This window comes from Phaethon lepturus, unplaced genomic scaffold, assembly GCF_000687285.1.
Source record: "Phaethon lepturus isolate BGI_N335 unplaced genomic scaffold, ASM68728v1 scaffold15838, whole genome shotgun sequence".
Lineage (NCBI taxonomy): Eukaryota > Metazoa > Chordata > Aves > Phaethontiformes > Phaethontidae > Phaethon > Phaethon lepturus.
In genome coordinates this window covers 15,489-32,607 of record NW_010557054.1, presented here as the reverse complement: position 1 = coordinate 32,607, position 17,119 = coordinate 15,489, and the positions used below count along the sequence as shown (strand labels likewise).

The 17,119-nt window shown below is 40.0% G+C and overlaps 1 protein-coding gene across 1 annotated transcript in view; it reads right to left on the bottom strand.

Annotated features, from left to right (window-relative positions):
- Positions 1-17,119, bottom strand: part of DOCK8 (dedicator of cytokinesis 8) — a gene marked incomplete at its 5' end in the record, with an annotated part of 47,511 nt that overhangs the window by 20,105 nt on the left and 10,287 nt on the right. The window contains 12 exons of the mRNA XM_010292669.1: positions 197-293; positions 2,909-2,996; positions 3,589-3,724; positions 4,367-4,549; positions 5,248-5,393; positions 7,030-7,199; positions 7,789-7,928; positions 10,602-10,757; positions 11,572-11,685; positions 14,065-14,214; positions 14,763-14,858; positions 16,161-16,256. Coding sequence (XP_010290971.1) covers positions 197-293; positions 2,909-2,996; positions 3,589-3,724; positions 4,367-4,549; positions 5,248-5,393; positions 7,030-7,199; positions 7,789-7,928; positions 10,602-10,757; positions 11,572-11,685; positions 14,065-14,214; positions 14,763-14,858; positions 16,161-16,256 — 1,572 coding nt within the window. The remainder of the gene's footprint in view (positions 1-196; positions 294-2,908; positions 2,997-3,588; positions 3,725-4,366; positions 4,550-5,247; positions 5,394-7,029; positions 7,200-7,788; positions 7,929-10,601; positions 10,758-11,571; positions 11,686-14,064; positions 14,215-14,762; positions 14,859-16,160; positions 16,257-17,119) is intronic.

Below are 17,119 nucleotides of genomic sequence, written 5' to 3'. Positions count from 1 at the left end.
CATAAGGCAGGCAGCAATCTCATCTTTGTGTTCATTCTTCTTCCTCTTTTTTCCCTTCAGTATTATACAAGTTTACAGAAGGTATTTAATTAAAACATTTTTCCCTGCCTAAGTAACAAAAGGAGAAATGAATCTTGCTTCCACTGGCTTCTGAGGGAGCAGTGATTGGTACCAAGCCAGCTCTGCCATTTCCCACCTGGATGATGTTCTCTTGCATATCGAGAATGATCAGGTTAGCTTCAGTTGCCAGGTTTCCACTGATCAAAGCTTCTTGATCTAGCTCTGCTTTTGTCCTGCAAAAAGGAGTTCTAATTAAAGCATGCAGAGAGTACCCCAAGAGTTAGATGGCCTGCTGTTCAAGTAAAGCCAAAATACAGATGATACCTTTCTGAATGATCCTGTAAGAGCAAACAATGAAAATAGTGTTCAGAGGTGTTTCTTAAGAACTATGGAGTCAAATGAGGAGAGCTGATATCACAGAACAGAAGTACCAAAGGGGACACCTGAAAAGTAGGCCTCTGGATAGTTCAAATAGATGTTTCTGCTTCCTTAATAGCAGTCTGTGTAATGGCTACTCTGCCCTCAATATCATGTTCAGTTGTTCAATAAGCTATGCAGTAATTTCTGAATGCATTGCCTGTGGCAGGACACAAAAACCCAAAATGGAATAAAAGGCAACTGATCTAACACTTCCAGAAGAAAGATAAAAACAGCAGGCTTGGGCAAAGGGTAAATCACTTCAATGCCGTAGCAGCAGTGTTTAATATAGGTAATTTAAAACGTTCACTCTTGAGACTGTTGACAACATAAGACAGCAGGTTCAACAGCTATGGAATCAATACAGCAATGCCCCAGACCATTTAAGAGAGGACTGAAATGTTTATAAAAGGCAGAAGGTGGTGGTAAGGCAATGCATGATACCAGATGAGGTCTGGAACACAGCTCCTCTGCAGCTGAATGCTCTAAGCATAGGTGTAGTTCCTAACAAAAATGTATTTTCAGAGATCCCTTCTATGCCAGAAACACAAAGAGGAGGCTTTGTTCTTTTTCCTAAACTGATCAGAAAAGGGCTGTTGCATGGCCAGAAGCTGCTCTGAGTTTGAGAGTAGAGCGGCTCTGACCTGGGCCAAAGTTCCTAAGGTGCATTTCTGTGGCTAGAGTAACACCCTTACATTCAGACTTCTGAGTCACTTAAAAATCTGTGGCTTTTCTGCTATGTTCACTTAACCTTTTCTGCCCAGTGGAGTCTTTCTTACCCAAAAAGAAAGACAGAAAAGTAAAGAGCCATCGTTTTGGGCACAACCAGATAATTCTGGGGAGGGCTAGGAAAGGAAGTCAGGGCAGTTGTATGGTTATTAATTACAGTGACTCAAAGCAACGAAGAACAGAAGGGTCTGCCAAAAGACTGGTGCTATAATCAAGCCAGAGATCGCTAAATATGGGTAAGAACTGAACAAATTAAACAAACAGCATAGCTGTTTGAACCATTTCCAGCAACCACTCATTTCCAGCCTTGCACATTAATCATGCTGACTGGATCCTCTCTGATACCACACTTAGCTTATAATTGCATCGACAATCTCAAAGCATGCTGGACTCAATGAGAAGCAGGCTGAGTGGCAATCTGTGCAAACCTGCTGTGCCACGTACTACCTGCAAACACCTTATGGGACAAATGCACTAAAGGGATCCAAAAAGGATGACAGCAAAGATCCCACATACCACAGTGATGAACGCTGGGTAAAACAGAAAGGCCTGGACAGCTTGCAGAGTTTTAATTATGTAACCAGAAGTTTTATTTTAAGTGGTTTAACTGAACTACTGTAAAAAGATACTGTAGAGCTTGCTGTTTGAGGACTGTTTTATTCTGATTTCAATGAAACTGGCTGAGAGAAAGCAAGTTGTTTCAGGGCAAAATAAGAATATCCACACAGGATCTGCACCTCTTCCAATCTAGCTCAGAAGGTGAAAGGATACTTTTTAAAAGTTTGGATAAATTCCAAATTATCAATCCTGTGCTCAAAAATGTATGTGATAATCGTGCATGAGCGCTAGGCTACAATAACATAGTTGCCGCATACCGCAAGCCAGTGTTCTCAGTTAAAGTTCACACATATTTGAAGGATATCATGGGACCTCAGTGGAGCTGGACTGGTGAGAGGCCACCGTCTCTATCTGACACACAGTGGCCCATTTAGACAGTCAAAATTCCAGCAAGTATCTATGGACAAATGACACATCTCTTTTAGGGAAAAGCAACCAGTTCCATGCGTCCAGAAACTTAGCATATATACCATATGAAAATGCTGTTAATAACTTAAATAATTCCTGAAAACATTTATCCATAAATCTAAACACTGACTTGTCTACTACCATATAGTGCTGATAAAGTGAAACGTACTGAGACATCATAACTTAAAACCTGCAACAAGAAAAATATTCACTACAGAATCATTTTTCCCTACTCCCTTGCTAACAATTCTTCTCAATTTTAACACAGCATGTCAAACCCAGCTCAACTGATTTAATGTGGCAAAACTTATACCACAGTACTGCATACAGTGAGGAGCCATAGCAACACCAAAATAAATGTCATAGCAAGCCTCTGTGGAGTATTTCATAAAACTTGTATCAATAACTAGTGCTCACCCCACTGCTAATAAGAAGGAAAAAATGTGTCTATAACTATTTAAACTCCTCATTCAGTATTTGTGATCTCTTTGTTGTGACATAGCAACAGTTGGATACTTCTGCTACATAAACACTTGTTTTTTTCTCTTTGACACAAGAGGGAAAGGATTGAAACTGCTGATTTTGCAATAAAACATCCTAGGAGAAAGAACAAAATATAAAAACCCCAAACAGCTTAGTTCTAATAAAAGCAATATGTATTTATTAAATGACTTACTTATCTTGTCTCTCATTTGCCTGCCGCCAGTGAGTCTGCTCCTTTCTCCAGCGTAGGTTTTCATTCAGCCCTGCTGATCTGTCATTCCCTAAAAGTACAACATGTATCAGTGAGATTAAAGCAAAAAGGGACACCTGAAGTCTGATAACTCACTGAAAGAAGGAGGTACATGTCTGTGGCAGTCTGTCAGAACTAAACCCATTCAACTTTACAGCCTCAGGGGTCTAGTAAAAGGACAGGACCCCATCATTTTTTTCATCTGGGAATTTTAGAACATTAGCATGCTTAATGTCTTCAAAGACCAAACCACAAATTATTCCATTTATTAAATGAAACAATCTTTTTTGCTATGAACAATTTGTTCTTACTGATAGTTTTAACACCACTTCTTGGCTCTGGATTAGACACAATTTCTCAGAATGTCTTAAAACTCCTAGTTGGCCTCATATTCTTCACCTGAGAAGAGCTCAGTCCTAGCTACACCTTGGACAGTTGAAAACTATAAATAAAAAAAATATTTTTATCCACAGCAAAACCAAGAAAGGTCTGCAAGGGAAAGGGCTGTGGGTGAAAAATGTAAGGATGGAAATGGGGAGTGTGCATAAACCCCCAAAAACTCATTTATGTCTACAACCCTTGAGATCCGCTCAAAAGACATGGTGGGGAGGGGTATGAAGTACCAGCCGGTATTCTGCAGCGCTTCATCATTTCTCCTCTGGCTCCTTCACCTCTCAGTAAAGCCTCTTCTAATCGGGCCTTAACATCTCGTGACTTCTGGAGTGCTTGGGTGCTAACTTTATCTGAGCTTTGTTTGCCCTGAAAGTAAAGTCAAAGCAATCAACACCAATGCCTCCATCTTTGGACATGAGTCTAAATTACATCTCCAGAATCAGACACAAGGAGAGACCTGTATAGGGGGTAGAAGGCAATGAATATGATTGTCTATTATATAAAGGCTAATTAAATGTTGCAGATCAGGAAAGAGGTAGTGCATGTACTGCTAATAAACACAAATATGTAGCGCAGTGCTACAAAGAGAGAAATTAAAGTTCAGAGAGAAGGTTATTTGATCCATTTCAGACAGACCCTGTCAGAGAGTAAAGTCTTGATGTCCTGTCCCAGTTCTTAACTAAAGGGTCATCCTTGGTGTCCTGTCCAGTACTTACATGACCTGTCAATATATTGCCCTCCAAAAATAGCCCTCAAATCCCCAGGAAAAGGAAAATAATAAAACAATTTAAGCCAACTTCATAGGACTTCCTCAAAAGTTTTGGCTGCATTTTGCTTGAAGGCTAGTGTCAGTTATTTTATCTGAAATAATTTGCCCATTTCTAGCATAGATTAGGTAAGAGTTAATTTAACAATTGTCAATAAGAAATTTCCCCAGGACAGTCAGAAGATAAGGAAAAAAAAATTAAACCAAAACAGGACAACAAAATCAGGCCATGTTTCACTTACTTTGTACTCAAAGCAAGAAACACAAATGAAGAGGAGGTCTAAAATTCTGTTCAGCTGCATGGATGGAAGGTCTGCAATCCATTTCTGTATTAGATTTTGATCAGCATTTTTCATGATCCAGAGGAAACAGATCAAAAGGTTGCGAGTAGTATCAGGACCTAAAGTGGCACTCTGTCTATAGGGCTAGAAGCAGATAAAATAAATGTCAGTTGAAAGAAGAAAAAGAAGAGGGACATCATCAGGTGAAGTAATGTTATTTAAATTTTAGTTAAATCAAATCTCAGGACTGGACTTCAGCCAGTTTAACCTCTTCCAGGTTATACTGACTGTATTTTTGGAATGTATGTATGTGTGATTCGTGACAGGACCAGCTGTATGCATGTGAAAGACAGAAAAAAGAACAAGAGCATTGTTTGCTAGATGCTTGCATTTTAACTTCCTTATAATAATGTAGAAGAAGATTCTATAACCATTTGGTTGCCTCTTGCCATGCAATTGTGTCAGCCAAATTGTACAGAAGATAAAAGCAACCATGAAGAAAGAGATAAAGAAAGAAAAAGAAGGAGCTTGAGTGCTAGATCCATGCATTCAGGTGAGACTGGGACGCAGTGTGGGAGTCATAGTGGCATTTGCTGATCTGGAAATGAGTCTAGGTTGGGTGTGGAAATGGAAATAGGCATGTGGGAGAAAAAGTGAAACTACTTATGATAAAGGAGTAATTAAATGACTAGAAGAGGAGAGGATGAGACGACAGGAGGCATATGAACAAGAATGCAGTTTCTCATGACTGTAGTTATTAGTCACAAGAAAGCGTAAAAGGAGAAAACAAAAAAAGAGGAAAACAGATACAAGAAAGGAGACTGGCAGAGCACTGTACATACCAGGGACACCAGAGATATTCCAGAGCTCCTGAGGTTGAACTGATTCCCTGCAATGGCAAGGGCCATGTTTTGACTGATTGCACCTGCAGACTCTTGTTCTTCTTCTGGGTTTCCTGTGCGTCCCTTTCCACTGCGGGCATCTGAAACTAGATTTGAAATACCCCATTGGAACTTCATGAGCAATCCAGTTGTTGCCACCCACATGTCACAGTCTTCCATTGGGCTGTAGCTTAACAAAACAATTGGTGCCTCCATCCCTGAGACTGTTGGTCTGGCTGACGTAGCAAGCAGTGAAGGAGTTGCAGCATTAGCAAGACAGATCGCAGCCATGTGCAGAGGCTGCCAAATTGTTCAAATAAACTCAGGGAAAGGAGATGTATCCAATAAGCTCGAGGTGTTCAGAGAAGGTAAATTAAAAGTAGAGGCAGTAGAAAACATGGGTTTGTCTCTGAAGTTCAAAGGTAAGCCAGCACTTCGTAAGACTTGGAACCATCCAATTCCAGTCCATTTCAGGCAAGAGGATCAACGCAAAAGCCATACATGGGTTTGGTGATATTCATCGAAGTATGTAAGTCTGCAAACAGCTGACAAAGGCAGTGTTGCCTGCTGGCTAAAGAACAAGTCTAATTTCAGTCACCTAGCTGCTTCTGTTCCCTGCTAGTTCTTGACATCACTTTCAGTAAATAAAATGATATATACCTAAGTTTTGTAAAAATCTCCTCTGATTCTGAGTGTCCATTTTGTGTTTTGCAAGTCCTGTTTTTCAGAGAAGCTGAGTGATGAGCCAGTCCCAGTGTGTTCAGAATGAGGTCAACAGCCTCTTGTGACAGATATTCAAAAAGAAAGACACTCTAAAATCTAGCCATACTGGTACACCTGGACTTCCTCATAATACCTCCTTTTTATCTGTGGTATGAGGATAACACGTTAAAAGAATGGGGTGAGATCTCATTAGCCAATGTACAATAAATGCTTTCATCCTATTAGACTGAAAATGCTACATAATACTTTCATAGTATTAAATTTTTGTCCAGACATCTAAATGCAAAATATTTTCAGAACCAGTAGCAAAAGTATATTATTCAAAGATTATACCTTTTTTCTTTATAGCCTCTATTTTCTTTATGGAAGTGAAATGTAGTTTTCCAGGTAGCAGAGATCTACTATCTTACAAAAAAATGTGGAATAGCTACTTTCAGCAGTATGATATGAACACACGTGTAGCAAAATGAAAGGAAACAGCTTAGATACTATTTAAAAGGCTTGATAATGTAGAGCAAAATTTATAGTTATAACAAATGATAAAAATATATTTCCTGTGTGGTGATTACATTTGCCAGAGATTAATTTTGGTATCATGTTAATAGCACTCACTAAAGAGAACAAAAAAAGATTGAAAGAATACAATCCAATTTCTTTAATTGTGATGTAACATGATGTCAGTATCACTTTTGTTTTCTTCCCTACTGTCTGTTAAACCTATTGATATCCCAATATTTCTTGCAGATTTTGCAGGCCTTATTTTCAAGATCATATTATTTACACTACGAGATAGGCAGGAGTACTTTCAGATACGTCTCTGGTCTATTATTTGCTCATGAAGTGAGGACACTGAAGTTTTTCCTGTCTTTAAAAATCCAGTTCAATGCTGAGTAAAGGAATAGTCAACCTTACTAGACTGTGGGGAATTTCTGCACCTAACACTATCTCTTTTATGTTTGATAGATTGTTTAGACAAGTCACTCTAAGAAGCTGAAAAATACAAAGGGAAAAAGGTCTTACTTGTAAAATCATGGAGTTGTGGCAGTGAATCCAAAATGATACCAACCAAAGGGAGGTAGAGAGCTGCAATTTTAATCTTCACCTCTTTTTTTGAGCAACGTGGGTCTAGGTCATGGGAGCTCAGCAGGCTAAGGATAGCACTGACAGCTTTTTTTTGCACCTTGCTAATCCTGTTAACACAAGAACCATCCATAAGCTCCATTAATGGGTCGTGCACAAATTATTTCTAAATCAAAGATTTAAGAAACAGAGTGGAGGTAAAAGAAACAAATTAAGACACCTATATTCATTAAATAATCTCTTCCATTCTGAGCTCATGTTCCCTGCAAAACATAGCTCTCTTACATCTCGAAGCCACTTCACCACAATCAAAGAGCACCTAAGTCTTTCAAACTTCCCATAAAAATTCAATATGGTGAAGAGAGGTGCTTAAAGAAAAGCATCAGACTCTTGCCAAAATTTAGCTAAAGTCTTAAGCTCAGACAAAGGCAGAGGTGTATTACAGAGAAGAGCAGCTGAAATTTTAAGTTGTGTTCTCAACTTGTGTATTTAGCCAACACTATTGCAACAAAGAGTATATTTTTATTCACTGGGACCAACATACTGCAGATAAAACAATGACTGGGTTATTGCTATGTTACAGGGTGACTCACTGAAAAGAGTGAGGGAAACAGGACTGCCCTGGAATCAAACTATGACCTTGCAAGAGTAATAGTGTGACTCGAACCCATTCTAAAATCTGCAAGCTGGGATACCTACCCCTCGCTGTCTGCATCCAGCGCTGCTGCCAATTCAGTGAAAAGTAAGCCGGTCAAAAAGTGCTGCTGACGGTATTCAGCTGAGAGGTCAAACATACCAGCGATTTTCTGGTCCTGGAAACTAGAGCCGGAGCTAGAGTTCTGCAGAAGTATATTAGAAGTGTTAAAGAATGATCATTGAAATCAAAACTTCTTAAAGAGGTTGTAGTCACAGCCCATGTAGCTAATGGAAAATCTCTACCAGAGGAAATGCACAGACTTTGAAAGGTTGGACATTTTGGAGGAAAATATCTGAGTGTGAGATAAAAAGCATCTAGTTTCAAATGAGGTACTTGCTAGGGTACAGTCTCATCCTTTCCATTTCATGCAAGCAACTAATTTGACATTTTTTGTCCTACCTTGTATTCATTAGTTTGGACAGGACATGAAGTCAGAATTTCCTCCATGTTTACAACTCTTTACATTGCTCTTACTGTTGCAGAGCAGTCATCAGGCATCATTCAGCAAGAGGCTGCCCCTACGTTTAGAGGGACCTTGGTGTCAGAAGCTCTGCTCTATGCCTTCTCCAGCATCCATGATGTCTGTCATGGAAGTAGGGTCAGGAAAGACGTGCAAACAGTGTTTCCTTTCACCCTGGAAATCCTTGGTTGAGCTTGCTGGCAGCTGGCATAATTTAAAGCAGTCTTCAAACTGCTGTTAACTTATGGCTATGACTGATATACAGCCAGACCAGGAATGGAAAGTTGCTGCTATATATGTGTTGTGAACTTCTTAGTTTCTCCAATCATAGGTCTGTGCTAAAGGTCACCTGGAATGTTTTTATCCCCTGATCGGTTAGCATAAGTCTTGGACTCTACTCCCCAGTGCAGCTACTGGGGTTTATGAGTCCAAATTTTGCTTTTAATTTATATTCTTCAATATTCTCTCCCAATATTTCTGTCAGTTACCTGGGAATAGGGTGGGAAAACAAACACATGAAGTAGCAGTACACCACACTGCGGCAGCTGTCTTCCAGCGTATTGGGTCAAGCAAAACTCATGTCTCTGAGCAGTCCCATATTTTGGATCCACGTACTTAAGCCCATTCCCACCTCAACCTCAAACAGACAGGTATTGGCTGTACTATGTTTGTGTGGAATAATGTTAAATTGTAGAGCACCCAGTTAAGTGAATTTGGCTTCTTTCCAAGAATTCCAAAAGATTTATTCACAAGGCCACATTTCTTACTGAAAATCTAACTCTAGCTGGGCAGCACTCCTGCAGACAGATCAAAATTACTGCAAGGGTGGTCAGATACTGTATTAAATCATCCAAGGGCCACAAAAACTTATTGATTTGCACAGGTTGCACTTCATATGTTACTCCTAAAGGAGAAAAAGAGTTGATGATGTTGCTTGAAGGAAAGAATGATTAAACTCCTGTCTGCCCAGCTCTGACTTGCTAGAACTAGTTGCAAGAGCTATGCTGACTTCTTTTTTCTGCATAAGCAGAAGAATCCCATTTCTAGTTCTTGGGCATCCAGGATTAGCATTAAGCAAAAGTATAGGGAAACCCTGACTCTAAGACCTTCCTCCTTTCCTTTCAAGACCAAGAAAAACTTCAGGAAAATGTTATTTACTATTATCGACCTGTCAGAACCATTAAGGTAGGAGATGCTGCATATCTTAGCATCCAACCAATTCTTTGGCAATGACACTTGAAAAAGAAACCATGAATTTGAACCACTCTGTTACTCAGACTGTTTTTGTACCTTCCACCATTCTTAGCTTCAGTTCCATTCCCCTGTATCCAAGGTCTGTGGCAATTACAGGGCATTGCACTGAAATGCTTCATCCCAGTCCTGAGCTGTGCAAGACCACTGAGGTGGAAAACAGGCAGGCTAGCACCCTTTATTAGGGGCTCTGTCCCATAGTAAAAGCAAGATACCAAGACAACAATTTCCTTATTGAATTTCATGCCCAGGATGATGGATGAGATCCTGTCATTAAGGAATTCTAGAGCTGTGTCAGTATCAGGTCAAGTCTGGAAAAATGTGCATGTAGTGGGAATGACATCGTGGGAGAAATGAGAAGTGATGAGGAGGGGCATTCACAAAAATTGTATAGAGAGGTCTGCTCAGGATATCTGCGTGTTTCCACACTGAAAAATTATAAAGTTCAAATAAAAGGGAAAACACTGTCCAGAAAACACAAAGAAGTCGTTGGCAAAGCCATAACATCATATGTACCACTGGGGTGTGGAGGAACCCAGAACAAAAAATGCTATTTGAAAAGGAAGACATGATAATCCTGCTCTAAACAACGCTAAGGCTCAACAGAAATCCATGATTTCAGGATATTGAAAATTGCAGTGTTTTAGTCACTAACTTACATAGTGGTAATATCTACAATCACTTGGAGAACAAGAAGTTCACCTAGAAGGCAACACACAGCTGCATGCCATAATTCTCCAAAACAAATATTGAAATACATACTTGCGGTTGTGTATGTATGGGACATAGGTGCGCTTCTAAATTAGCCTTCAGAGTCATACTCCTTTTAGACCTTGTATGTCTACCTTAACAGTCATTTTCTGTTTGCATGTTTCTAGAGGGGCACATACCTGTGTTAAGTTCTAACTTGTGTAGATGCAGTTTTGCAGTAGTACTCCCTTAGTCGTTATTCTTCTATCTCTTCTCTTTCAAGTGGGAAGTTGTACTCCCTGATCCAACAGTAGCTAATTCTAACTTAAGTATCTGAGTACAGAGCAACATAAGTTTTTCTCTACACGTGTGCTTCATGGGACGTTCATGTAATATCATCTGATGGATGCCTACCTGGGACGATAAGGACGGAGATGGGGATGCTGGGGCAGATGCGGAGGTCATGAAGAAGAGGTTCAGATTGAGGTAATGCTCATGGCTGCAGAGAATTCTCAGGAACTCCAGTCTCATGGAAATTAGGGTGGAGAGCGAATTCAGCTTGTTTGAGAGCTAGAAAAACAACACAAAAAAGTGTCATGTGATGGGTGTGCAATATTTAATTTACCATGCAGTGAAATATCCTGCTTCCTGAAACAGAAATAGACAAATAGCCCAGAATGCATTAAAATGCTCACTGGTTCCCTGTACCTAATTAGTTTCTATCCATTAGTTGCTGTTTGTTTGGCAGTGGTAGTGTCTCTCTCCCCTCTCCCCAACTAACGTAATTACCAACTTCCCAAGAGACAACCAATTGTTTATTTTTCCTCCCAAAAGAAAAACATACAATATTTTTTTCCTTTTGCATAACATGAAGATTAAAACCAAGGAAAACCCTGCTGAGTCTGTGGCAAACTAATATAAAGACCTGCTAGGCAACACAGAGCATCAGTGGTTTCGTGATTTCCCTTCATATCAACAATGACATCAGTGGACAGTGACATCATTTTGGCTGAACCCCCCAAATCTAAATACTGTCCATCACAGCAGTGCACTGGAAGAGTCAGAAACCAAAAGCTGGTCTGTATGATCTGCAGACCCTGCTGCTAAGGAGTGTAAAAAAATAAGGGAAGAAAAGTGGCTCCATGGATGCTCTGCAGCAGTGCAAGGTATGACATTTCTAAAGAGTCTTAACCTCCACTCAATTTTTTTCTGCAGACCACAAATCAAAAGAGGTTTAAAGTCTCTGCATATGCAATAGAAAATAGGAAATTTACCTGGGGCTTTAACACAACTCAAAGGATCTTGATGGATAAATGAATCAAACAGAACAGAACACTGGACTGGCCATAAGCCAAATACAATCTCAGTCATGCATGATGCCTACCTGATTACAGTAATGTTTGATGAGATTAAACACAAATCCTCGGTCCATTAAAGAAAGAAGATCATACAAGAAAAACGCCAGGCTGATATTAATTTTTTCTGCTTGCTCGCTTTCCTTTAAAAAAAAGAAAAAAAAAAGAATTGCAGTTATGATGTATAAAATTTAGTAAAGGTGGAAGACTTTTTAGAATCATTAAAAATCTTGCAGAGACACCATGGAACATACTGGACAAGATTGCTTCAGTTCTGCAGTTTACGTGATCTTGTTAAAATTATGCAGAATCACTTGTGTAAATGATTTCAACTGTTGTAGCTTTCACAGAGGAATATCACAGGATGAATGAACAAGTTCATGTATGCAAACCTTTGGGCTGACAACAATGAAATGGAATTTGAGATCTGTTCTGAATTCTCTATGAGCTGCAATCCTGCATATGCCTGTTTTTTTAATGGAGCATTTAACATTAGAGAATGCTGGTTTATGTACTTAACACATAAAATATATTTTTAAAATATTAATAAAAATCGGCACTGGCTCTGCTGATGGAGTAATTTGTTTAGAATGGAATGTTATAGTTTGTTTAGAAACTTTAAGTGTAAAACTGATAGTAAAAAAATACTGGTAAGATAAATCTGTGTGTTTTTCTAAGTTCTTGCATGCTTAGAATTGGCCTGATTACCAGAGATATGTAGCCCCCAAGTAAAAATCACAAGGAACTTCATGTGCCCTCTAAAATAAGGCTACAGTTAATTCAAACATACCAATTTAAATAATATATAGTTCACCAAGCGGAATTTGTGGAGGTGCCTGAGGGATCTGCGCACATTTAATGTGCAGAACCCTCAGGCAGGTTCACTCAAGACTGACAGAGGAGATGACTGAGAAAAACGTTGCCCCTACTCCTGTCTCTGACTAGTGAGAACAGGTGTGCAGCACCTCAGGGTGGTTATGATTTAGTTTTTCATTTTCAACCCTTCTGTTGCTGTTCAGGAATATACACATATATTTCCTATCATCTGGAATTTACACAGCAAAATATTTTTCTACTGTGAAGAAAAAATTAGTTTTCCACTACCTTACTGGGTAGGCTAATATATGCCAGACATATCACTGTAGAACCCCAGGGCAATCTGACATGCTCAACCATGTGCTGAAACAGATTATTACTGCTTGGATTTAAAAATCAGACACACGTTACCTACTCCTGCTCTGTACAACTGACCAATGGCCCTAATTCTCCAAACACTGCAGTGGCATTTTCACACATAATCAGGTTCTATACGCTGACTCTATCAAAACCGAACTGAATTAACAGCCCATAAAAATCTGTGTATTTGTCATGAGGAACCCATAAAATACTAATCTCTTGGCAAAACCTACAGTTCCGTTAAAACATTTTCAGTGTAACAAATTTTATTACACAATGTATTTAAAAAAAAAGTCATTGATTCCTTAAACAAACATTTCTGTGGAAACAATTTCTCTGCACGTGGCTACCATGAAAGCACACCAAAGGATCAAGCAAAGGGCAAAGCTTCAGGAAGAACTTTTTGATAGACAGTGACAATCACTCCTGCCATTCTCTGCCCTCAGTTGTCTGGTCTTGGCCCTTTCCCAATTTCTGCTCCTCAACAGCACATTTGGGCACACATGGAGAAGTGGATTAGGAAACTGAGCTGGTTGAAAAGTGACCTGGCAGGCTGGTCTGCCCTGTGGCAGAGCACACTACTGGGCTAGCACAGTGCATTTGGTAGCTCTGGGGCATGAACAAGCAACAGTCACCTAACTGTGGCCTCAACTTTGTCTGTTGGTCAGTGCAGAGTGACATCAGTGATGTAAGCTGACATGTATTAATGGTAAAATATAAGTTACATTTTGTGATCCTTTCAACTTTATAATCCATTATATCAGTGCACCTTGTTAAAATATATCAGGATAAAGAATTTTGTGGGATTTAAGGCTTATTTCTTTAATTTTCATGTGGCCAGTGGCTCTTTAAAGAGGCTGGATTTTGCAACCCTCAGGAGGCATACTGCCTTAATATTGCATAGCCCACTCTCGTCAGAGAAGACAAATGTGGACTAAAACACTATGCAGTAGAAATGAGGGTAACAGGAAAGGGGGATAAAAGGAATATGACCTGCCTGGGCTGCAGTTTGATGCCCTGGCTAACCTAGCATAAAGCAGCACTGCCATTGAAAATGGGTGTCCAGCCTTTCCTGTTGATGGGAAAGGGGATTCCCTCCCTGCACCCTGCAGCCACACGGAGAAGCAGGCTGGGGAGCTGAGGTGAATGAATACAAACAGTTTGCCAGAGGAGTACAATGCTGCCCCTTGCACAGCCATGACTCTTGCTTAAGGTCTATTTGAGAATAACACCTCAGTTTCGGCCTGATTCTAGTGATACTGCTGAAGGTGAAACAGGATTAAATATAGCTCAGTGTAACACGGGGTGAGTAGCAAGGATCCATGGGGCTTATTTCATGTATTTACCTTCTGTGGTTTGACTAATAGTGCAGCAATCTCTGAAGTAACCACACTAACTATAGTGGTAATATCGTCTTTGAAGCGATCGGAGAACCGGCTTCTTCGTGGGTTGTCTTGCTTCTCTATGTTGTGAACATACTGAGCCATACTCTTTATCTGCAAAGCAGAAAAAAAAATATTTAAAAAAATGCCCAAACTGGCAGTAAAACCTACTGCTTTAAGTTAGACCATGAGAATAAGATTCCCTACTTGTTCTTCCCTGAATGTAATCACTCTCATCTTCTCAGAGCTGTTGTGATAAATCCTACATGGCAGTGACAAAAGACAGTCCAAGACTCAAACACAGATAGGCACTGATTCTTGTCCACAATTACGCGGTTGGCTGCTCCCAGCACCTGAAATCAGAATCACCCTCTCCAGTCTCCCCAGCTCTGAAGGGTTCATTTGATGTCTGTCTTTCAGCCTTCTGCAAGTTGTGGACCACGGCGCGTGTAGTTCATGCAGGACTTTGCCATCAGAGGCTGTCAGTGTGGAATGGGGGAAAATATGGAGAATTCTTTAGTTGTACTTCCATTATTTGGGACCTCTCCTTTTCACACTGTGGTTGAATAACTGAAGGGATCGTCACCCAAATAAATCTGTGCCTGGAGTACCTGCTACTTTTCTCCATTAACTTACTATAAAATACCACTGTCAAATCTTACCAGGAGCTCAAAGAAGAACCAGGCATACTTGAAGACAGATTCTCTCACCATACCCGTACTGACCACCATCTGCAGTGCCAGCTCCTCGTGGAAATGCTAGATAATAAACACAGAGTGTTGGGAAATGGCTTTTCAATCAACTCATCATCCAGTTTCAATATTCCCCCTCTTCCCTGTGGGAAACTCCCCCATACTGGAAAATCAGCAGCTGGATGGGGATGGGTAGACATCCCTGTAGGATGTGAAGGCAGATTTGGCCAAAATGACATATAAGGAATGTTGGTGGCAAACAGAAATTTAGGACACATTTTTCTGGGGATCCAGAACTCCAGCAAACTAAACTGGGAAATGCCTTTGGTCTATCCTCAGGCCATTGGCTGTGTGCATGACAGGGAGCAGTCATTCCCCACTCCCGCCTCAGCATTTCCATTTAGCACATCCATGTTTTTTGAGAGAAGGTAGAAATAAGATTGTCTCTGTGGTGGGGGAGAGTACACAGCAATAACCACAGCAGAGCTCGTACAGAGGTTTGTAGTTGGAGACAATATTCTTTGCAGTGAGATCTGACACAATCCCAATGAATTAAACTTTTAGGAAACTCAAATCTGGACTAAAAATTTATTGCAAGGCCCATTTTCTATTTCTGACACAAGCAATAAAGATAATGAGATTCCTAAGCATATTTACATTGAATAGGACAGATTAATCCACCCAATATTCAGATTGGGTATAAACTTCTATGCTTTTTGGCAGAAATCAAACCAATGAACAGCAGTAAGAAAGGAGAGTTTTCTTAACAGTAACTCAGATTCTGAACTACTCATTGCAGGGTCTCTCCCCAGCTTCTTCACCCAAAGCCAGTGCTGCTGATCAATGCCAAACAGCCAAACACAAGATACAGGTCTGGAAGTATTATCTATGTGATATGGTATCTTCTATGTTGTTAAAAAGCTATTTGTGAGTACATACTCAAGATAGAAAGGAATTTCTTGGTTCTAAAAGCTACAAAAAGGGGAAAAGAAAAACATTCTTTATGGAAGAAAGAGATGGCAAACATTTTTGAATGCAGTTTACTGTAACATGTAAAGGCAGGTATCCAAGGGTAAACAGCAGTGGAAAAAGACAGAGGCCCTAGCACCTTGAGAAAGAGAGCAAAGGGAGGACCCAGGCAGGCTTTTACTTGTCTAAATCTGTCCTGGAAAAAGAATCTTAAAGACTCTGGAGCAGAAGCAGAAAAGTTTGGGTAACATTTACCCACTGATTCAATATCCCATCACATAATCCTTGTTCAATAAAAATGGTTGTTATTTTGTTATCTCTCTCCCCTCTCCCCCAGCACTGCCTCAGGAGGCTCCAGGCTCTGTTAATGTGCACCCTCAGCACTTAGTGGTAGCCTACTTTTTTATTGGATGATCTTGGGCTTGCACAAACGCTTGGCATGTCATTTGTTCCCTCAACGTAGAAAGACATCCGACTGGAGCCATGATCCATAGGCTGGAGGGCATAACCAAAAGAAATACATAACAGTAAGTTAACACATAATTTAAACTAATTACCAGAGAAGAAATCAACAGCGGTGTTCTTTTTGGAAGGCGTGCACAGGTGTTCGTCTAAACAGGTCTTCTCTTTCCTTCTCCCCATCCCCCTTCCCCGCGGAGGCCAAAGACCACCTGAATGCAGCTGCCGCAGTAGCGTGCAAATGCCAACACTGCCACCAGGTGCCCAGTTTCAGCACTGCAGATGTATTTTGGCAGCGCTACGATTCACCCTTTCAAGGGTAACGTCCTTTAAGTTTGTCCCGTGGCTCTACATCCGAAATTAAGTAGCACCTGGGAGTCTTACTTACATTAAAAGTAATGCCAATTTAAAAGGCTGTGAAATGTCAGTAGCCAATTGTAAATTGCTACATTTATCAATGTAATGAAGTTGTAATATCAAACATCTTAATTTTTTATTAATTTTGGGGGAAAAAAAAGCCTTGAGCTCTGTTTTTTTAGGACACAGAACATTAGCCTAAAATTCATAAAGTTATAAAGTTCAAATCTATGTTATTAAAAATTGCTATGGATGAATACATATGCCCATATAAACAAATAAAATAGATTGGCAAAGCCTGTGCATTTTACTAATTCTGGTTTAATTTGCCATTTACTTTAATTGGAGAAGTACATGATCATTTAATGGAGAAAAGACTTCAAAATGTTTCTGAAACCTGCCTGAGAAGCAGTATTTTACATACATAACACTCAAAGAAAAGGGAGGGGTGGATATGGTTCAGAGCTCTGCCAGTGCTTCAGCAAGGAGCAGGCTCCTTGCACAGAAGAAAAATCATGCTTTTGTCAGAGGCACAGCTTCCC